The sequence below is a fragment of the Bufo bufo genome, chromosome 4 (assembly GCF_905171765.1).
Source record: "Bufo bufo chromosome 4, aBufBuf1.1, whole genome shotgun sequence".
Classification (NCBI taxonomy): Eukaryota; Metazoa; Chordata; class Amphibia; order Anura; family Bufonidae; genus Bufo; species Bufo bufo.
Window position 1 is genome coordinate 448,825,838 of NC_053392.1, and position 23,509 is coordinate 448,849,346.

The 23,509-nt window shown below is 43.3% G+C and overlaps 1 protein-coding gene across 2 annotated transcripts in view; it reads right to left on the bottom strand.

Annotated features, from left to right (window-relative positions):
* The window catches only part of GALNT2 (polypeptide N-acetylgalactosaminyltransferase 2), a 121,835-nt gene that overhangs the window by 40,656 nt on the left and 57,670 nt on the right, over positions 1–23,509 (bottom strand). For both annotated transcript variants that reach the window (XM_040429407.1, XM_040429406.1), the window contains 5 exons: positions 23,195–23,348; positions 17,356–17,454; positions 14,692–14,759; positions 11,130–11,195; positions 8,274–8,395 (listed from right to left, as the gene is read on the bottom strand). In XM_040429407.1, coding sequence (XP_040285341.1) covers positions 8,274–8,395; positions 11,130–11,195; positions 14,692–14,759; positions 17,356–17,454; positions 23,195–23,348 — 509 coding nt within the window. The remainder of the gene's footprint in view (positions 1–8,273; positions 8,396–11,129; positions 11,196–14,691; positions 14,760–17,355; positions 17,455–23,194; positions 23,349–23,509) is intronic.

Genomic DNA, 23,509 nt, shown 5'->3' on the forward strand with positions numbered 1-23,509 from the left:
TATGGTGCTGAGAAGTGATGTTAAAAGGGAACCTGTCACCAGGATTTAGTGCATAGAGCTGAGGACATGGGCTGCTAGATGGCCGCTAGCACATCTGCAATACCCAGTCCCCATAGCTCTCTGTGCTTTTATTGTGTTAAAAAACCGTTTTGATCCATATGCAAATTAACCTGATATGAGTCCTGTGTCCGGAGAGGAGTCCAATTTTCTGAGCGCAGCACCGCCACGCGTCCTCCGAATCTCCTCCTTGCTGGCTGACGTCACAGAGCTGGAGCGCCGAAATCTCGCGATGCGCGAGCTAGCGCATGCGCAGTGTCGGCATCATGTTCATTCCCTGTGCTGGCATCAGCACAGGGAACGAACTACGCATGCACTAGCTCGCGCATCGCGAGATTTCGGCGCTCCAGCTCTGTGACGTCAGCCAGCAAGGAGGAGATTCGGAGGACGCAGGGCGGTCCTGGGCTCCTTTGCGCTGGACTCATCTCCGGACACAGGACACATATCAGGTTAATTTGCATGTGGATCAAAACGTTTTTTTAACACAATAAAAGCACAGAGAGCTATGGGGACTGGGTATTGCAGATGTGCTAGCGGCCATCTAGCAGCCCATGTCCCCAGCTCTATGCACAAAATCCTGGTGACAGGTTCCCTTTAATTATGCTGAGAAGCCGTTATTAGATCAAAGCATAGCATGAGGAGGTGTGATTATTTTTGGACCAAAATAAAAAGATTTATAAAAAAAAAAAGATGGTAAATATTTCCCAATTTTTTTTAAATATTTATTTTACTCACTAATATAGCGCTGACATACAGTACAGACCAAAAGTTTGGACACACCTTCTCATTCAAAGAGTTTTCTTTATTTTCATGACTATGAAGGCATCAAAACTATGAATTAACACATGTGGAATAATATACATAACAAACAAGTGTGAAACAACTGAAAATATGTCATATTCTAGGTTCTTCAAAGTAGCCACCTTTTGCTTTGATTACTTCTTTGCACACTCTTGATGAGCTTCAAGAGGTAGTCCCCTGAAATGGTCTTCCAACAGTCTTGAAGGAGTTCCCAGAGATGCTTAGCACTTGTTGGCCCTTTTGCCTTCACTCTGCGGTCCAGCTCACCCCAAACCATCTCGATTGGGTTCAGGTCCGGTGACTGTGGAGGCCAGGTCATCTGGCGCAGCACCCCATCACTCTCCTTCATGGTCAAATAGCCCTTACTTTCAAAGTTTTCCCAATTTTTCGACTGACTGACTTTAATTTCTTAAAGTAATGATGGCCACTCGTTTTTCTTTACTTAGCTGCTTTTTCCACTTCACCACCATGACGGCCCAGAGACATTGACCCCTAACCTCTGTAGGGGCAGGAACAGAGATAGGTTTAAAAGGACCCCTCCCACCACCATTCACCAGTGTGTTCCTGCCCCTATAGTGGCCAGGACAGAGAAAAGTCCTCTCTGGCTTTCAGGGAGGTGAAGTGGTCCTCGTTTTATTATTTTTAGAGTACCTGGGTGACCGCATCGGTGGTGTTCCTTGCCTCCCTTGCGGGTCCTTTCACCCAGAGATGCGCCCCCTGCTCTCCGGCGGACTTGTTCTAAAGCTGACACGGAGACGCCAGGGTCACGCTCCCTGTTGTGGGAAGCCTGCCCTGAGCTGCCGCTGAGTCGCCTACCTCCTGGGAAGTAGCCGACCGGAAAGACGCTCTGCGCCGTCGCGCGCGTCTGACGTCACTTCCGGGCCGCCGGACGAAACCCGGAAGTAGACGAGCTTCTATAAAAAATGCTAACAAGCACCTTCCCGTTGCGCACTCTGCATCGTGCTCTGACCGGAACATGTCGGACCAGGAGAAGGAGCCACAGCAGAAGCAGACCGCTCCCGAGCACCCCTGCGTGAGTAGCCCACCTGGGCAAATCGGCAGCTTCACAGATGGCAGGGGGGGGGGGGGGTTTGCTTAGAGGTAACCACTGTTCCCCTCCCCCTGGTGTGTCTGCTGGCATACTGCATCTAATTATGCTTCTATACTAGACTGACATAAATTTAATGGGCTGCCTCTCTCACTTTAGGCCAAACTTACCGTTAAAAAAAAAAAAAAAAGGACCGCCAAATGCATCCAGTGCTCCGTCAGGCTTCCTGAGGCGGACTTCCTCAGCAGGACTACCATAGACCAGGGAGAATGGTCCTTAAACATCGAGATCTTCAATCTGATTGTCCAGAGATGGGGCCTTCCAGTGGTAGATCTCTTCGCTACAAGGATAAACGCAAAGGTATCAACCTTTTGCTCCCTAAACCCAAGGGACAGGCCCCTAGCGATCGACGCCTTCTCCCTGCACTGGGACTGGGACCTTGCATATGCCTTCCCTCCGTTCCCATTAATCCCAAGGGTTCTCCAAAAAATCATCAGGGACAGAGCCAGAGTTATCCTGGTCACCCTGTATTGGACCAAGAGGAGCTGGTTCTCGATTCTAACCAAGCTCTCCCCACAGGAAGCATTTATTCTCCCAGGGAGAAAGGATATCCTGATTCAGGGGCCGGTTCTCCATCCTCATCCGGAAATCTTCAAACTCTCGGCCTGGATCCTGAGTCCAACCGCCTGAGACAGAAAGGTCTCTCTGAGAGTGTTATATCTACCTTGAAGACCAGCAGAAAGAAGGTGACTAACTCCATTTATTTTAAGATCTGGAAAAGATTCTGCACCTGGTCAGGCGACGAGGCCCCAGACCAAATATACAGAAGATTCTGGATTTCCTTCAAAAGGGACTAGAGTTAGGGTTAAGTCCTTCCACCCTGAGAGTCCAGGTCTCAGCGCTTACTGCCTGTTTCGATTCCGAATTAGCCAGCCATAGATGGATCCAAAGATTGCTGAGGTCCGCAGCCAGACTAAGACCATCTCTCAACTCAAAGGTGCCTACCTGGGACTTAAACATTGTCCTTAGAGGACTCACAGGTCCACCTTATGAACCCGTGGACGCAAGTTCTCTGAAGAATCTTTCTCAGAAGGTGGCTTTTCTTATAGCCATAACATCGGCAAAAAGACTGAGTGAGATCCAAGCATTGTCAATAAGACAACCATATCTCACAATACAGGAGGATCGTATTACCTTGAGGTTAGACCCGACATTTTTGCCAAAGGTAGTAACAGACTTCCATAGAAACCAGGAGATCATTCTTCCCTCCTTTTGTGTAAATCCTAAAAATCCTGGAGAGGAACGTTTCCATACCCTGGATGTCAAACAAACAGTACTAAAATACCTAGAGGTCACTAGAGACCTGAGGAAGGTGGACAACTTACTAGTGCTCTTCTGTGGTAAAAATAAGGGGAAGGCAGCTTCCAGATCTACCATTGCCCGATGGGTAAAAGAGACTATTACAGACTGCTACAAGATCGAAGGCATCAGTTGTCCAGAGGTCATTCGGGCTCACTCCACAAGAGCTATATCTGCCTCTTTCGCTGAAAGGGCAGGCGCTTCCCTAGATGAAATATGCCGGGCTGCAACTTGGTCTAATGTAAACACCTTCATTAAACATGATAGGCTCGACTTATCCAGGTCTTCCGACCTCGCATTTGGTCGCAAGGTCCTTCAGGCCGTTGCCCCACCCTAAGACGTATATAATATGTTATGTCTCTCTGGGCCGTCATGTGGTGAAGTGGAAAGCCGGAATTAGACTTACCGGTAATTCATTTTCCACGAATCCACCATGACGGCATGATATCCCGCCCTATATATATATATATATATATATATATATATATAAAAATATATATATAAAAAAATATTACAATGACTTGGTATGAGTTAATACCAAGGAAGAAAAAAAAAAAAAAAAAACACTTGTAACCGGTGGTTGTAGCACTATAATCTGGAACTCACTGGTGAATGATGGTGGGAGGGGTCCTTTTAAACCTATCTCTGTTCCTGCCCCTACAGAGGTCAGGGGTCAATCTCTCTGGGCCGTCATGGTGGATTCGTGGAAAATGAATTACCGGTAAGTCTAATTCCGGCTTTTCTTGCCATAATACAAATTCTAACAGTCTATTCAGTAGGATTATCAGCTGTGTATCCACCTGACTTCTCCTTAACGCAACTGAAGGTCCCAACCCCATTTATAAGGCAAGAAATCCCACTTATTAAACCTGACAGGGCACACCTGTGAAGTGAAAACCATTTCAGGGGACTACCTCTTGAAGCTCATCAAGAGAATGCCAAGAGTGTGCAAAGCAGTAATCAAAGCAAAAGGTGGCTACTTTGAAGAACCTAGAATATGACATATTTTCAGTTGTTTCACACTTGTTTGTTATGTATATAATTCCACATGTGTTAATTCATAGTTTTGATGCCTTCAGTGTGAATCTACAATTTTCATAGTCATGAAAATAAAGAAAACTCTTTGAATGAGAAGGGGTGTCCAAACTTTTGGTCTGTACTGTATTTCGCAGCTCTTTACAGACATTAGCATCAAGCTGTCACCAATGGGGCTCACAATCTAAGGTCCCAATCAGTATGTCTTTGGAGTGTGGGAGGAAACCGGAGTACCCAGAGGAAACCCACACAAACATGGGAGAACATACAAACTCCATGCAGATGTTGTCCTTGGTCGGATTCGAACCTCAGATCCCAGCACTGCAAGGCACCAGTGCTAACCTGCTGCCCATATTTAAAAAGAATACAATAAATAATTAAACAAAAAAAGTCCTCATATAGCAATGAAAAATGGAAGCAATGGCTTTCAGAAGGTGGAAATGAAAAAATATATATATATGCAAGGTTGTAAAGGCCTAAACTGGCTGCAGTTGTAAGGGGTTAAACTAGTCTCAACTATCACAAAGTGTCAAAGAAATCAACATTCTGGCTAGGTTTTTTTTTTTTTTTTGATCATCAAAGTTAATCTGAAAAATAAGCCAGAGACAATAATGCTATTAAACTATCATGTAACAGGATCATCTATTAAATCTTGTAATAATCTCTAATGATAAACAGCTTGCTGCCACATACATTTACCATTAACCCCTTTTACCCCGGGCCAGCTTTCACCCTTCTGCCCAGGCCAATTTTTGCAAATCTAACACGTGTCACTTTATTTATTTTATGCACTTATATAGCGCTACTATATTTTGCAGCGCTTTACAGACATTATCATCCAACTGTCCTTAATGGGGCTCACAATCTAAGGTCCCTATCAGTATGTCTTTGGAGTGTGGGAGGAAACCGGAGTACCCGGAGGAAACCCACGCAAACATGGGGAGAACATACAAACTCCATGCAGATGTTGTCCATGGTCGGATTTGAACCTAGGACCCCAGCGCTGCAAGGCACCACTGTGCTGCCCATTTATGTGACCTGCTACTCCCTGCAAACTACTGCCCCATATGCCTTATCATCCTTGACACTACAATTGCAATCCATAGTCTCCCCAGTTACTCAACTTTTACACAATCCCTTTTTTCCTCCAGACCTGCAATGTTCCGATTTTAGATGGTTAACCTCAAATTAAATACATGTTTTATCCTCCTTTCTCATTCATAAGAAACTGATATCCAAATGTCTCGAACCTAATACAACCCTGATATAGATTATATCAGGAGTTTTCATTTTGGAAAATAACCATAGGTTCACAAGTCGAAGTAGCCTCTACGGGGGCACATTTATTAAGACGGGTGTTTTAAATGCCGGTCTTAATAAAGCCCCATAGCTGGCAGAGGATTTGCCGAAGTTATGAAGAGGCGCAGGCCTCTCCATAACTTTGGCACATCTAGTGCCAGTTCTAAATGTAAGAAAGCTACTGAGCTCATTTTCTATGCCTAAAACAGGCGTAGAAAATGGTAAATTATATGGGCCCCTCCATGATCCTAACAGAATGGATGTATAACCTAACATATAGTTCCATTAATCAAGCACCTTCATGTGTTAAGCTACCATTTCCTTACAATGGGAGAAGGACATCCATCACTTTCCCCCGAGAAATAGTCTAGATGTTTTAAAGTGTAACTGCCATTTCACTACCAAAAATGAAATTCCTAACATATGTTATGCTGAAGGGAAGGTATTGATGAAGCTGTATTTTTCAGTTAATTTTACCTTTCTGATGTCTGTATTCAGCCCTTATCAACCCTATTTCTCTGTGCTTCTATTTTAGCATCTTCCTAAGATGGCCTCAGCTGCACTTCCTGTGATGATGTTTGCCATGTCCTTGAGGCCATCCTGTATTTCCCTCCCTTCCCATAACCCCTTGCTCTCCTCACATGAACTAGCAGGATCAGAATGCAGATAACTTCCCCCACTACCCCAAGAGCAGTGTGTATCCTCTCACATACAGCTAACCAGAGATGGACAACATCAATCAGAATGCAGATAACCTCCCCCACTACCCCAGAGCAGTGTGTATCCTCTCACATACAGCTAACCAGAGACAGACAAGACCAATCAGAATGCAGATAACCTCCCCCACTACCCCAGAGCAGTGTGTATCCTCTCACATACAGCTAACCAGAGACAGACAAGACCAATCAGAATGCAGATAACTTCCCCCACTACCCGAAAGCAGTGTGTATCCTCTCACATACAGCTAAGGCTACTTTCACACTCGCGTTTTGGACGGATCTGTCATAGATCTGCAAAAACTGATCCGTTACAATAATACAACCGCATGCATCCGTCATGAACGGATCTGTTTGTATTATCTGTAACATAACCAAGACAGATCCGTCATGAACTCAATTGAAAGTCAATTAGAGACTGATCCGTTTTCTATTGTGGCAGAGAAAACGGATCCGTCCACATTGACTTACATTGTGTGCCAGGACGAATCGGTTTGGCTCCGCTTTGTCAAGCGGACAGCAAAACGCTGCAGGCAGCATTTTGGTGTCCGCCTCCAGAGCGGAATGGAGACTGAACGGAGGCAAACTGATGCATTCTGAGCGGATCCTTTTCCATGCAGAATGCATTAGGGCAAAACTGATCAGTTTTGGACCTCTTGAGAGCCCATGACGGATCTCACAAACGGAAAGGCAAAACGTGAGTGTGAAAGTAGTCTAACCAGAGACAGCCAAGACCAATCAGAATGCAGATAACCTCCCCCACTACCCCAGAGCAGGGTGTATCCTCTCACATACAGCTAACCAGAGACAGACAAGACCAATCAGAATGCAGATAACCTGTTCCACTACGCCAGAGCAGTGTGTATCCTCTCACATACAGCTAACCAGAGACAGACAAGACCAATCAGAATGCAGATAACCTGTTCCACTACGCCAGAGCAGTGTGTATCCTCTCACATACAGCTAACCAGAGACAGACAAGACAAATCAGAATGCAATTTTATTTTTTTGGGGGGAAAGACATGTTTCTCATGTTAGAGGTGACCAAAAATCAAAAATGGCTGCTCTGGCATGGTTTTTATTTATCTTGTTTTAAGGCAGTCAGCTGACGGGATCGATCAGGTCGCCCTTATCAGGATGAGTATTCAAACAAAATGCTAGGGAATCTGCAACTGCACTAGCCAAGTTGCAGGACAAGTGAATCCCGGGGTAAAACATCATATATATATATATATCAAATCATATAAAACATATCATATAGAGGTCTCCCTCTAAAAACAAGGATTACACTAGCTGTAAAGATTGCAATTCAACAATCCTGAACCAGGTCAAACTGCTAGCATAGTAAATGCCCTAGTCAGCTTGATCTAGACTGAATTAGACCCCCTTATTAAGTGCCAAAGGAGCCTCTAAATTAGGTCTAACCTTCTCAGACCTTGTTTTTAGGCAAATAAATATTCAACAACACACCAAATATTTTAGACTTAATAAAAGTTACGTTTTATTAACAAAGAACACTCCTGGCACTTCCAAATGCATGATTTAGAAGAGTCTGGGACATGATAGGAAGGGTGGGGGGGTGGGGGGGCTAAGTCCCCAGTCCAAGGGTCAGCAACCTTCACAACTCCAGCTGTTGTGAAACTACTTCCGTTCATTTCTATGGGAGTTTTGGGAAGAGCGGAGCAAGCATGCATGCTGGGAGTTGTAGTTTCACAACAGCTGGATGTTGCCTACCCAGTCTATATGGTTTGTTCTCCCAACTACTGGGACATGCAATATTGAACAGTGCTACCATCGCATCCTAGGCGCATAGCAATCTGCCGAAGTGATAAACCAAGGCCGAATTTAGTCCCTCTCCGTTTGTGACAAGTGACGATAACTTGCAGGTCGATGAAGAGGAGGCATCACACAAGTCTAAAAAACTAAATCTGCAATAGCAATCGTAAAGAGTTGGTTACCTCAGCAACTCTCTCAAGGAGGGGCTCCAACCAGTGTTCGTTACATTCACAGTGGCTATCAAGGAAAGTGAGAACTTTAGATTGGGCTGCATCTGCTCCCTTAACACGAGAACGCATAAGACCTGTTATAACAGATAACTGAAATAAGCACATGGATGACACACTAAAGTATAAAAAGATCATACTAATTTATGAACAAATCAAATGTTTTTGTAACACAAAGTGTTAACGTTAATATGGAAAAGATTAAATCTGTGCAGAAACACACAAGGAGGCATATTTAATCACTCCAATACTAAGATGCAATTGCATTGAAAAGAATGATATACAGGCTAAACACTACATTTATCTAGCTGCATTCCCTTTAATGTGACATTGAAAAATGTGGGAAAAAATGGGATGCAGATGAAAAAGAATTTTGGCTCAGGAGCATGTGTCAGCACTGACTGCATTCAAATTATATATCAATTATATACAAGGTGTACTGCTTTAACAGTGAGCCATTATTAGTAAATATGCCCCAATGTGCCAGGCACTAATATACGCATCTAGGACATTTTGAAGCGGCTATCAAAAAAGAACATGCATAAATTATATATACACTGAACGAAAATATAAATGCAACACTTTCGGTTTTGCTCCCATTTTGCATGAGCTGAACTCAAAGATCTGAAACATTTTCTACATACACAAAAGACCCATTACTCTCAAAAGCTCTGGTAGACATTCCTGCAGTCAGCATACCAATTGCACACTCCCTCAAACATCTGTGGCATTGTGCTGTGTGATCAAACTGCATTATTTCAGAGTGGCCTTTTATTGTGGGAAGTCTTAGGCACACCTGTGCAATATTCATGCTGTCTGATCAGCACCTTGATATGCCACACCTGTGAGGTGGGATGGATTATCTCGGCAAAGGAGAAGTGCTCACTAACAGATTTAGACAGATTTGTGAACACTATTTGAGAGTAATGGGTCTTTTGTGTATGTAGAAAATGTTTCAGATCTTTGAGTTCAGCTCATGCAAAATGGAAGCAAAACCGAAAGTGTTGCGTTTATATTTTTGTTCAGTGTATTTTAAAAGAAAGCTTTAAATGAACAGTATGTGCTGTAAAACAAAAAAAATCTAGTTTAAAGAGAGTCTGTCACATAAAAAAAAAAATCACAAATGGAACTAACAGCAATGGTCACCAGAACGTTGTAAAATCATCATAATCTTTATTTCACCTTGGTGTTTATTCCATGTCCAGGAAAATCCCTTTTATTCCCAAGTGCCCAGCTGGGTGGGCTTTGCTTTTCAAAGTGCCCAAGCCCAACTCCCTTCCCCTCTGTCTACTACTCCGGTAACCTCCCAAGGCTTCCTCCACGCTCACGGCAATGCAGGGGAGAAAGCCTTGGGAGGTTACGGGAGGACTAGACAGAGGGGAAGGGCGTTGGGCTTGGGCATTTCGAAAAGGAAAGCCCACCCAGCTGGGCACTTGGGAGATGTTTTTCATAGGAATAAAAGTGCTTTTCCTGGACAATATTCACCCAGATGACATAAAGGTATGGTTATTATGTTTTTACAACGTTCTGATGACCATTGTTGGTAGCTGTATTAGTGAAATTTACATGATAGTCTCCCTCTAAAGGGGTTGTCTGGACAGGAAATACTTTTAAAAAAGGGGTAGATTGGCTTAAGTAAAAAATAAATCCCTGGGTCCTCACTGTCTGCTTCCTCGTCCCTCTCAACACAAAAAACGCCACCACTCAACCTATCCCTGTCCATAGAGGTAACTCGAATTAGCCAGTGACTGACAGAGGTCACATAACCTCTATTGAGAGGGACTAGAAGCAGAAACTGGTGGGGGACACAGGAAAAGGTGGAACGTGAGTGCTGGTGGATCAGAAAGGTGAGTATTAGTTTTCTTTTATATCTTAATGCCCCTCAAATATATTTTTTTCCTGGCTGGACAAACACTTTAAAATATCAAATGTTTTTGGCATTGAAGTACTTACATAAAAAGTATGCAACGATTCATTGAAACTGTTGTTAAATTTTTTTTATCACTTTTCTGTACATTCAAACGGGTTGTATAATCTGCATAGTTTATACATATTACATTTAATGTTCTACTTTGCAAAAATGGGTCTCTCAAACTGGCCTGGTCCCATATCATCCAGTTTTTCTCAATAAGGTTGTCCCAACAAAACTACTTATCCCATATCCTCAGGATAGGGCAGAAATGTCTGAAGGACGAGAGTCCGACTGCTGAGGCCCCTGCAGATTATAAGAGCAGGGTCCTGTGCTTCCCAATTTGAATGTACACACGTACATCGCTGCTCCATTCAACTCTATGGTGCTACCGGAAATAGCCAAGCACTTGAACTCTGCCATCTCCAGCAATCCTATAACGTTGAATGGAGCAGTGGACACGTGTGCTTGTGTGACACCCCATCCAAACGGGCAGCATGGGCCCCAGGAGTCAGATTCCTGCTGATTCCGTATCCACAGGATATGGGATATGCTGTCTTAATGGGAGAACCCTTTAAACATTCCTACAAGGCTTTGAAAAGATAGTTTGGCAATCTTATGTTGGGATCTAAAATGGCAGGATGTAAGTTGGAGAAGCAGGCTGAGCCAAGCGTTTTTTGCTCTGTACATCCTGGCAAATAGTAAAGTTTTTGAAGTTGTGTCATTCGTGGCATATTCCCAAAGGCACATTATATAAGTAAAAACATGCATCACAAATATTATGCCCATGCTTGTAAGTGAATAAGAGGAAGAAAATGAAAGGTCTTCAGAGTTTAATATATTTTTGGTATAAATTGTAGCTCCCCCCCCCCCTCAAGCACTGGAGAGTGCTAGATCCATACCTTCCCGTCTGTCATTCCTAAGTACTCGCACCTTCTCAATCTTCCCAAGCAAAGCCCCATCTTCAGCTTTAAAAAAAAAAAAAAAAAAAAAAACAGTAATCAAATACTGCACAGTATTATGTTCCATGAGAATTGAAAGTTACAATGCTAAATATTGGGGGGAAAAAATACAGCAAAAGAATCTGTAAAAACAAAAGGCAACATTTTAAGTAACTGCTTTCATTTAGATTTAATTTTACAAGACACTGAAAGCCATTGTGGGAGTTGGTGACCAGAGCCCTCAACAACCACTACAATAGGGGACCTCCGGCCAAAATGTACATTAGGGTACTTTCACACTAGCGCTATTCTTTTCCGGTATTCTGCAGCATTCCGTTCAGTATGCATTCTGATGTCTTCAGTTCAGTCCCTTTATGGTGTTTTCTCCGGCCAAAATTCAAGAACACTTGCCGGAATGCCGGATTCGGCATGAATTCCCATTGAAATGTATTAATGCCGAATCTGGTACAAAGTGTTCCGGGGAAACCGGATCCGGGTTCCCTGCCTGCGCATACTCAGACCTTTAAAAATACAAAAAAATAAATACCGGATCCGTTTTTCCGGATGACACCGGAGAGACGGATCCGGAACTTCAATGCATTTGTCAGTCGGATCCGGATACATCTACAAATGATATCCGTTTGCATACGATGCATGTGAATATTGTTATTTTAGATTTTCTAAGCCTGTTAAAGTTTCATCCTATATTAACGTTACCTATTTAGTCAGAAAGCTAGAAATATGCTCCTACCAGTGAGGTGAGTTTACACCCCTTTCCCTCCATCTCAGTAACTTAGATGTTCTTCGTGTCTAAGGGCTCTTTCACACTTGCGTTCTTGTCTTCCGGCATAGAGTTCCGTCGTCGGGGCTCTATGCCGGAAGAATCCTGATCAGGATTATCCTAATGCATTCTGAATGGAGAGAAATCCGTTCAGGATGCATCAGGATGTCTTCAGTTCCGGAACGGAACGTTTTTTGGCCGGAGAAAATACCGCAGCATGCTGCGCTTTTTGCTCCGGCCAAAAATCCGGAACACTTGCCGCAAGGCCGGATCCGGAATTAATGCCCATTGAAAGGCATTGATCCGGATCCGGCCTTAAGCTAAACGTCGTTTCGGCGCATTGCCGCATCCGACATTTAGCTTTTTCAGAGTGGTTACCATGGCTGCCGGGACGCTAAAGTCCTGGCAGCCATGGTAAAGTGTAGTGGGGAGCGGGGAGCAGTGTACTTACCGTCCGTGCGGCTCCCCGGGCGCTCCAGAGTGACGTCAGGGCGCCCCAAGCTCATGGATCATGTGATCACATGGATCGCGTCATCCATGCGCATGGGGCGCTCTGACGTCATTCTGGAGCACGGACTGTAAGTATACCGCTCCCCCGCTCCCCACTACTACTATGGCAACCAGGACTTTAATAGCGTCCTGGGTGCCATAGTAACACTGAACGCATTTGGAAGACGGTTCCGTCTTCAAATGCTTTCAGTACACTTGCGTTTTTCCGGATCCGGCGTGTAATTCCGGCAAGTGGAGTACACGCCGGATCCGGACAACGCAAGTGTGAAAGAGGCCTAATATGGGTGTATACTTGCAATACAATAACTGTCATTATCCACTTGCTTCATATACTTGATGGTATTTACTTGGGAATTCTTGTTCTATCTCAGGGATCAGCAACCTTTAGCACTCCATCTGCTGTGAAACTATAACTTCCAGGATGCAAACATACTCAGCTGTTACAACTCCTACAGAAGAGAATGGAGCATTCTGGGAGTTGTAGTTTCTCTAGCTCCTTATATACACGACTCACAAAAAGTTAGGGATAATTGGCTTGTGGGTGAAATTTCATGATGAACCTCAAATGCACTCTAACCTTTACAGGTGAACTTAATGTGACCTTCACTAAACTTTTGAATGCATATGTCCAACTGTTTAATGTTTCAGTACTTTTTGCACAACTTGCTGTTCTCTAATAAGGAGTTGAACGGCAAAATTCACAACAGGTGTTTGATCCATGAATCGCACAATAAATTTCCCGATTCATTTAGATTTGGCATTTAAACAGTCCTCCTCATTATGCTGTTCACATTTTGGCATCATGAGACCAAGACGACACCTAACAATTGATCAACAGTACCTCGCCATTGCGATGCTTCTAGCAGGATGTTCTCAGACAGAAGTGGCCACTGAGCTTAGCGTGTCACAGAGTGTCATCAGCAGGTTGCAACAGAGATACTGAGAGACTGAAAGGGTCACATAAAGGCATAGAAGTGGATGTCCTTTGGCCACATCCCACACCGATGACCGCTTTATAGTGAACAATGCCCTGAGGTACCGGATTATGAATGCCACACAACTCCAGGCACATTTAAGGGAGGAGAGGCACTCAAGTGTCACGTCAGACCATTTATAACAGTTTACATCAGCGTGGTCTGCATGTTAGACAACCTGCCAGGGTACCTGACCACACCACCAGGCACAGGCGTCGTCTTGCATGGGCCAGGGACTAGGTACCAGTGGGCCTCAGTGCTGTTCACTGATAAAAGTCATTCACGCTGAGCAGAAATGATGACTGCCAACAATGTTTGAGATGTCAAGGAGAGCGCTATGCATCAGCCACTGTTGTCACCAGATGAGACTTTGGTGGTGGTCGTGTTACAGTGTGGGCAGGCGTGTCTAGTCAATACAGAACTGCCCTACACTTTGTGAATGGTACAGTGACAAGCCCATACTACTTGAACAACATCATTAATCCAGTCATTGTGCTTCTGCATGAACAATACAATTTCATCTTTATGGACAACAATGCGCCAGCTCATCGAGGTCGCAGCTGCTAGAGACTGGGGTACCTCAAATGGAGTGGCCTGCACTTTCTCCAGACCTGAATTCCATTGTAAACCTATGGGATCAGCTGAGTCGCAGTGTAGAGGCTTGTAACTCTGTACCCCAGAACTTCAATGACCTGAGGTCCGCCCTTCAAGAAGAGTGGGATGCCATGCCTCAGCAGACAATAAGTCAACTTGTGAACAGCATGAGATGTTGTCAAGCTGTAATTGACCACAAGTTTTTGAGACACTGACATTTTTTGTGCGGGTATACCTACCACTGTTGTTGGCTATTGTTCCAATAAATTGCTTGGGATGAGGACATCACCATTGCTTGCTTCTACTTAAATGCCTTAATTTCATGACATAATATCACTGTAGAGTGAACGTTTTACGTTTTCCATAAATTTCACCCGAAAGTCAAATATCCTTAACTTTTTGTGAGTAGTGTATGCACCAAACCACAACTTCCACTGCAATTATTTTATGTTTTTGAAGGTTCAATCCAAGGCCATGGATTTTGAAGGCCATGTAATGAGGAAAACAGTGGGCATTCCAAATCATACATATTAAAGTATGGGTCTGTCTGTATGCATGCTTGAAGAGAGCAAAGACCACTCTAAACCAAAATGGCAATGATGTCAGTGACGTAGCTATAAAAACTTAAAGGTTATGAGTCAGTATAATCAACATATAAGCTTACCACTGTCACTGTAATCATCAACCAATATAATTTCTTTTATGAGGGGAACGGGACTCTTTTTTAATACACTGAAAGAGGGAAAAAAAAAAAAAAAAAAAGAAAAAAAGAAAAAAAAAAGCTCAATTAGCCACCACAATATCAGAACAAATAAAAACACGACACTATATGGCCAACAAAGAGTACTCATTCCCGCCTGTCACCTTGTGCATATTACCTCTCTCTGCCAGAAGATGCAACTAGGGGGAAGTTACCGCATATCAGCTTCTTCTGGAGGATACAGGCATCCAGAATGTTATCAGTATCTCTATGGCAGTGTGCATCAAACAAGCACTCTTCCCATTTATCATTTGTTAACATGCAAGGTTATTGGGCAGAATGGTACAGAGTGCCACTTTATGAAGTGTGGGTAACAGAAAGGATGGAAATGGACAGCTACTAGTCACAATCTAAAACACTGTAAAGATTAAGAGACTCTTCTGGGGTTTTTTAACTAGAAAGACTCAAAGTACAGTAAAATTTTGCAAAACCCCATTCACATGTCAAAAGATACTGTAGTATTCAAAACCTGCATCATGCTCAGCTCCTCCGTACATTACCTGGATATGAATTAAAATAGGTGTATTGTACTGATATTGGTGTCAGTAAGAAATAGATGCATGTAAACCAGGACAAATATACTGTATTCATTCAACAATAAAGCAGTAGTACACATACCCCTTTTAATATTGAGTGTATAGAATTGGCATGAATTGAACATAACAGACCTATATGATGTTTAAAAAAAACTATTTATGCAGACAAGGTGTGTTAAAACGTACAGATTACCAATGCTTCCGTGCATACAGAGGGTTGGGACTTTATATGCACTAAACTATAGGTGACCCAGAACCACCTCCCACACCAAGCGATATACCAATGAATGGCAATCAATTTGGAAGGAAATGCCTTTACAAATCCTTAATCTGTAATGTGAATTAGTATAGTCCACTATACTCTACATACTGTCCAGGGCCTAAAGAGGTTTACACACAAGGCAATGTTTTTGTTAAATACTGTATTGCACTCCCGTAAATTCACGCTAAAACAAAACACATTTAACATCGTAAAACTTTGTGTGAAACTTTTTTTTTTATGCCACTTGTATTTCCGTCACCTTCCTGAAAAGGGGGCATGGCGAGGGTGGGGACAGCGCGCCCGGCATATTTATCTTGTTTTACGGCAGCTTTCTGAAGTTATAGAAGACTGAAATGTACGCCAGCTAGGGACCAGTGGCTCAGCTAAGAATACAGTAGTAAAATTGAGCTCGGCATCATTACGGACCGAAGTACAGTAGCTTAGACTCCATAGTTATAATGCGTTATAACTCGCAGTGCTTACACCGCCAGCAAAGGGTTCCGCTTAATCATCAGTTCCCCCTCTCTGATGACAGTCTCTTGGTGGGTGGGCAGGGTAAGAGAGAACACATGAAAAAGCTGAACTATTCTATGGCAGCACGTGACTTTTCTACGTGACATTAAAGTGTAAGATAAACTGTAAGTGACAGATCACCGATTTCAGCACGTCTGCCACTACTTCAGGCCAGATGCACACAACCGTATTTGTTATGGATTGGAAGCAGACCTATTCAAAGGGCCTGCAAAAAATGCAGATGGCATAATATGCGCTGTCCGCATTAGTATATATGCATGTCTCACGAAGAAATAGAACATGTCCTATTTTTGTCCATTTTGTGGACGAGAATAGGCATATAGACAATGGAGTTTGCAGAAATTGTGATATGCACATGGCCAGTATTAGTATTTTACGGATTCATGGTTTGGGGACTGCAAAATACATACAGTCGTGTACATGAGGCCTTATGCTGTGAGTAAGGGCAGGTTCTCTTTAAACCCTTTATCATATGTACAGCACTTCAAAAATAGATTATAAAACAAAAATAGTAATAGAGTGCTAGACAATCATCAAAGTAAGCCCAACCCACCATAAGGCTAACCGTACCCTACTAGCACCCCAGTACAGCATATTATCTTCAATGCTATCTGTGTTGGACTGGCATCCCTTGGATCCACCAGGGGAAATAATTCTCGGAGACAAACCCTCATATCATCCATAAAGTCTAACAGGTTTTGATCCAAAGGATTAGACAAGGCATCCTCAAACTGCGTCCCTCCAGCTGTTGTAAAACTACAACTCCCACAATGCCCTGCTGTAGGCCGATACCTGTAGGCTGTTGGGGGCTGCTGGGAGTTGTAGTTTTGCAACAGCTGGAGGGACGCAGTTTGAGGATGCCTGGATTAGACCCTACTGACAAGTGACTGGCTCCAAAAGGTAGCTCTAAATGGGTTTTTCAAATGGATCTTTGGAGTCCACTGTGGTATCACAGCTTGGGCCCACTGGAGGAGCCTCTGGTTTCTAGTGGGACAGTCTGACGCTGTACCACAACCAAGCGACCCCTCTTTATGAGACATTCTTGCAAACAGAAGGTACTACAGAAGTTCTACCCTCTGAAAGATAGTAATCCCCCAAACATTTCCTTAAACATCATCACCCTGCAACACAACTCCATTTTGGATCAAGAATCATATGACACGTCGAATTTCATCTTATGTCAAGTGATCCTAGTAGCAAAGGTAGATAGCAGCTACCCTACACACACCTACTCACCTGATTACTGTGCGGAGTAATGCAGACCTGGCCTCATTATGAAACGTTATCACAACACTGGTTGATGGTAGATCAGTCCTCCAATGTTTCCTATGACATCTTCAACAGGAAAAAACAAATATTTTAGCATTTAGGTTAAAAAGATAGTGTCTGCTTTTTTTTTACTTAAGACGACCCTGTTCACAGCTCTCAGTGTAAAGGTGCAGGCACATAAATTATATCGTCTCTGGGTAGCAGATAGTGCTGTCTACACAGCGTTCTGCTGCCGAGAAACAAAACCGCTCTATGTGGATAAGCAATCCCTTGTCTTCATACTAGGGAGATGATCGCTGTGTGTAAATGCAGCACTTCACATCCACTTCCTTCCCGACAATCTGCTGCTCATGGTCTCGTCTAAATCACCATTATATACAAAATGCTATTAATCACTGGTAACACCTCCCTCGTATACTGAAAGCTGTTCATGAGGGGTGGTTTTAAAGGGATTGCACAATGATTTATACCGATGACCTATCCTCAGCATAGGTCATCAATATCTGATCGACACCTGGTACCCTGCCAATCAGCTGCTTGATGAGGAGGCAGCGCTTGCATGGCCATTACAGTACTCGTCATCTCCTGTGGAGCGGCAGCATAATTACAAGTACTTGCTCTATTTAGGTCATCAATATTAGGGTACATTCACACGACCGTGTGTAATCCTTTCCGATTTGCGGTCCGCAAATAATGGAACCATGTGTCCACATTTTGCGGAAGAATGACTGCCGTTTGTGTTCCGTATGTCCTCCGTTTTTTACGGTCCGCAAAAAACGGAAGGGGAAAAAAGGGGGTGAGAATTATTATTTTTTTATTATATATTTATAGTTGTCAAGGAAACAAATGTAGAAAAGTCACATGCTCATTCAGGCACCATTTTATTGTCAGATAGAGCTTAGTGGGCATCTTGTGCCTTGCTGCCATTTGATTCTAACTTTTTTCTGTGCGACAATCATACCAAATTACTTTGAAACGGAACTGCTTCTGCATTGGTTCCTTTCTCTGCGATTTGGACGGCATTCGACAATGCTGGACGAAGAACCAAGGAGGAGGAGGCAACGGGTGCATCCTATTGTCTCACAAAGGCTCAGGAAGGGACACTTCCATACATTGCATTCTTCGTGCATTCTTCGGTGCCGCAATGCACTGTGTCCTGAAGTTGCACAGTGTCAGGTCAAAGTGCACGCACTACATACTGACGCTATATGTAGTTAGGACATTGCGGTGCCCGGAGAAGACCAGGAAGCGGCGAGTACAGCCAGTGTTAGCAGCACTACACTCACCGCTCCCCAACCTCCTACATACTAGTGAGCACTTCCCTATTAGAAGTGTTTACTAGTATTCGCTTTATGAAGACACAGCCATTTTTACCCCCACTTTTAGGGAAAAGACTACATCTTAGAAAAGGAAAGATACGGTATATAGTATTAGCAGGCAATTTCAGAAGGTTTGATGTGAAAAAAATGAGCCTCCACAAATAAGCGACGCCATTTTGGAAACTACATCTTTCAAGGATTGTAGTGAGCACTGAGAACCTATAAAATAACATAGAAGATATAAAAACTTGGCTGTGAAAAATAAACTTTACATACTTTACAAAAAAATATTGCTTTAGTCCCACATTTTTCATTATCACAAGGGGTAACAGAAGAAAAAGCACAATTTGTTACCCAACTGCTGTATGTGCACACTGCAGGGCTCAGACAGGAAGGAGTGCCATTTGGCTTTTGGACAGTAGATTTCTTTGGAATGGTTTTTGGCCGCCATGTCACATTTGAAGAGACCCGAGATACCTCCACAGTGAAAGTGACCCCATTTTGGAAAACATACCCCCTCAAAGAATAGGGATGCAATGATCATTTTAACCACACAAGTGGTTTCCCAGATATAAATGTTTATTAGATGGTGAAAAGTATATAAGCTGTAAATACATAAGCTGTAAGGAGTATATCAAAGTCTAATAAGGTGGTAAAATTACAGAGTACATAAAGTATAAAATTATTAATCCATGGATGTGGGGTACTTTAACCCCTTAGAGACCACCCATAATGCCTTTTTTACAGCGGTCACTAAGGGGTTTTAGGCTGGGCTGCCGCTTTTTCACGACTGCCAGGTCTACGCATTGCATGGGTCCCCCGTGCAGCGGGGAACAGAGACCTAGCTCTTACGTGAGGGCTGCGATCCTGCTCAAACAGCTCGGACTGGCAGAAGTGCCGATCAGGGCTGTTTAACACGTCACATGCCGCGGGCAATATCGCCCACCGCATGTAAAGCGCTGACAGAGGGAGCAGACTCCCTCTGTCTCCCATCGGCACCCCACAAATTTGATCGCAGGGTGCCGGTGTGTGTAAAGGCTGCCTGGGGTCTGATGTAGGCCCTAAGCCTGCCTTGAGTAGTTTCTAGCAGGATGTGCCTCTCTGGTGCAACCTGCTGGTCAATGTCAGTATAGCACAGACATTAAAATGCAATGCACTATAGGGATAGTGCATTGTATTTTAAAAGCGATCAAAATGTTGTCCGTTATAGTCTTCTTGTGGGACTATTAAGTGGTAAAAAAAAAAAAAAAGTTGCCACCGTAATAACAAGCAATCAAAAAGCGTAATTTACTCAAAAATTATACCAATGAAAACTACAAGTCGTCCTACAAAAATCAAGCCCTCACAAAACTCCATAGAGAGAAAAATATAAAAAAGTTACAGGTCTTGGGAAGTAGCAATCCAAAATAAAAAAAAAATTTTTATTGCACAAAAGTATTAAAACGTAAAAAAAAACTATGTATTTGGTATCGCTGTAATCATACTGACAGAGAATTAACGATATTATTAGGGATCGACCCGATATTGATTTTTTAGGGCCGATACAGATACCGATAATTTGTGAACTTTCAGGCCGATGATAGCCTATAATTCATACCGATATTCTGTGAATTTTCACTTTAAAAAAAAAAAAAAAAAAAATCCTACACAAATCTGCTGAAAATGAATATGTTTATTGTTAACGTGTTTTTTTTTTTGTAAATCTTTCTTTCATTTATAATTAATATTTTCGTGAGGGGTTAACTGCCGCGGATCGCAGCTAACGCTCATAGAGGTCGGGAGCCGGCTATGTGATTCTGCAGCCAGCTCCCGCCTCCTGTATATGAATTAATGAGAGAGTTATCTTCGTTAGTGGCGCAGTGGCCACAGCCCCTCCCCTCCTCTTGTCCTCCCTCCACTCACTGGTGGCAGCGGCAGCAGCACAGGGGAGAGGGAGACACTGCTTCCTTCTCCTCTGTGCTGCTGAGGGAACACGGAGAGCGCTGTCAGCAGCACGATCCATGTTCCCGATTCGTTATCGGAATATCGGCATCTATAACGTTCAAAATCCTAAATATCGGCCGATAATATCCGTAAAACCGATAATCGTTCCTTCCGGCATTCACCACCTAGATTTTTTTTTTATATTTTAATAGTTTGGACTTTTCTGACGTGGCGATGTAATATGTTTATTTATATATTTTATATGTGAAATTGGGAAAAGGGGGGTGATTTATACTTCATATTTTAGTGTTTTGTTTTTTTTTCACTTTTTATTTAATAACTATTTCCCCCCTTAGGGGCTAGAACCTGGGATCTTTCATCCCTTTTCCTATTCACCCTGATAGATCTCTATCAGGGTGAATAGGACTCCACACTGTCCCTGCTGCTCTGTGCTTTGTGCACACAGCATCAGGGATGTTACCATGGCAACCAGGGCTTCTGTGGCGTCCTGGCTGCCATGGTAACGGATCGGAGCCCCAGGCTTACACAGCTGGGGCTCCGATCAGAAGCTGCCACTGCACCACCAATGAGGGGGAGTGGAGAGGTCCCTGTGGCCACTGCCACCAATGATTTTAATACTGGAGGGTTGAGAGGGGCCGGCGCACTGTGCCACAATGATTTTAATGGGATGGGGGGATTGAGGGGGAGGGGGTGCACTGCACCACCAATGATTTTACCCCTTTATACAGGAGGCGGGTACTAGCAGATCAGCGGCAGTTAACTGCCGCTGATCGCAGCTCCCTGTCAGGGGCAGGGTGCCGGCAATGCGATTCTGCTGCCGGCACCCGCCTCCTGTATGTGTTAAAGACTGACTACTGTATATGAGTCCAGACTTTCACTATTAGGCCACACAGAGCGGCGCCCAGCGATGTCTCAGCACTCACCATTAGTCCTGGGCGCCGCTCCGTTCGCCCGCAGTGCCCCATTACTGTCTCCTCTCCTGCTCCACATGCTGCTGATTACTATCGGAGCGATGGGAGGAGACATCAGCTTCACTAGTGGGCGTTCCTTCTCCTGGCTGTAGCGCTGTCCAATCGCAGCGCAGGGAAAAGGAACGCCCACTAGTGAAGCTGATGTCTCCTCCCATCGCTCCGATAGTAATCCTATCATCCCTAGATATTATGTTATTTATACTGAAAAATTAATGCCGTAAAAACTCAGTGGCAGTATTGCGGTTTTTCCCCATCTCCCTCCCAGAAAGAGTTAATAAGTTAATCAGAAAGTTATGTGTCCCGCACAAAACAAGCCCTCATATAGCTATATAGACGTAAAAATAAAAAAAGTTATAGCTCTTGGAAGGTGAGGATGAAATAAGGAAGAAAAACGTTTCGTCAGTAAGGCCCAAAACAGGCTGGTCACTAAGGGGTTAAAGGAATAATTTACGGCAGGTTTCACAGTGATAAATGGCGTCCTTCTCCCTTTTTGGAACACATTCTTTTTCTGGGCCCTTCAATCACTTGCTTGGGGGACTTTACCAGGGAAATTCTGCCCTGGTACAACACAGGCACCATAATAGAAAATAGCATTTATCATGTAGTGGTGGACGTGCTTGCACACTATAGGAAAAACAACTAGTCAATGTCAGCTCCCACAATTCCAGCCACCAGAGAGGCCGACACTTTTTCCTATATTGCACAAGCACGACCACCACTACAGGATTGCAAGGCGGCCATAAACATGGAAAAGAGTAGTGTATAATTTAACGGAAAAATTAATCCAGCCAGCAAAGGAGGCAATATGGACAATCACAATAAGTAATTAGTAAGTGGTTTCCTCTATATGATAAATGCCATCTGTACAATGCACACAGCCAGTTTTTTGCTTTTCACGTGGCACTATATGGGTTCAGAACTTTATCTGAAAGATCAACTGCTTCATAACTGCTTCAAATAGTGTACGGGTCATGGCTATACAGTAAATTGGAGTGTTGTACAAAACATCTGTACATTAATACTGTCTCATTTCTATTTTTTTTTATATACCAAAGGCCATATGCAGCACAAGCCCCCAAAGTGTCACCATCTCTGCGCATTTACTGGGGTCCACTTCAGGGGTCGAGCAAATGATAATGATGTTGGATGTCGGGCAATAAACTGCTGAGCATATAAATTAGTTTGGGCCTCCAGCACTGTTCTCCTTATCTTTGCGTAAGGCTCTACACGGTAATTCTCCCACACACCAAAGACATACTAAGAGGAAATCTAGATTGAGAGTTCCACTGGAAACAGGGAGTAGTGTCTGTTAAGCAATGTGGAATATGGTGGTGTTATATAAGCATGACAAATAATAAAAAGCATATGCAAGATACTAACCTAATAAACATGCGTCAATGAGGCCTAACACAATGTGTGTTGGTGTTAATGCATAAAAAACCCTCACCTCACATAACTTGAGGATTACATTAAAACAGCTCTCTCCAAGGTGAGAAGTTGGTAATGGTTTTATCCGTTACTTAACATTTTCAAATTATTTAAAAAAAATTACAAATATTTCTGTATACTTACTGATCATGTCTTGTATCAGGAACACTTCTGTCCATACGTAATTTGTCACTTTCCACTTGATTGAATTTGTTCCTTGCATAAGCATCTTGACCTGGCCGAACTGCAGTGACTCCAACATATTCTTCTTGATCAAAATCTTGCCACCGAACCTTACCTGATAAGGCAAAAGTAAAAGATTAAAATTGTCTACAATGCTATGTTACGGTGAGTTCTTGGAAGAAGGCCTACCTAAAAGTCGAAGGATAGTCATTTTAAGGAATTTCAAGAGGATTTCTTCTCAATCAAGGCTGCTGCAAAAGCACTAAGCAACACTGA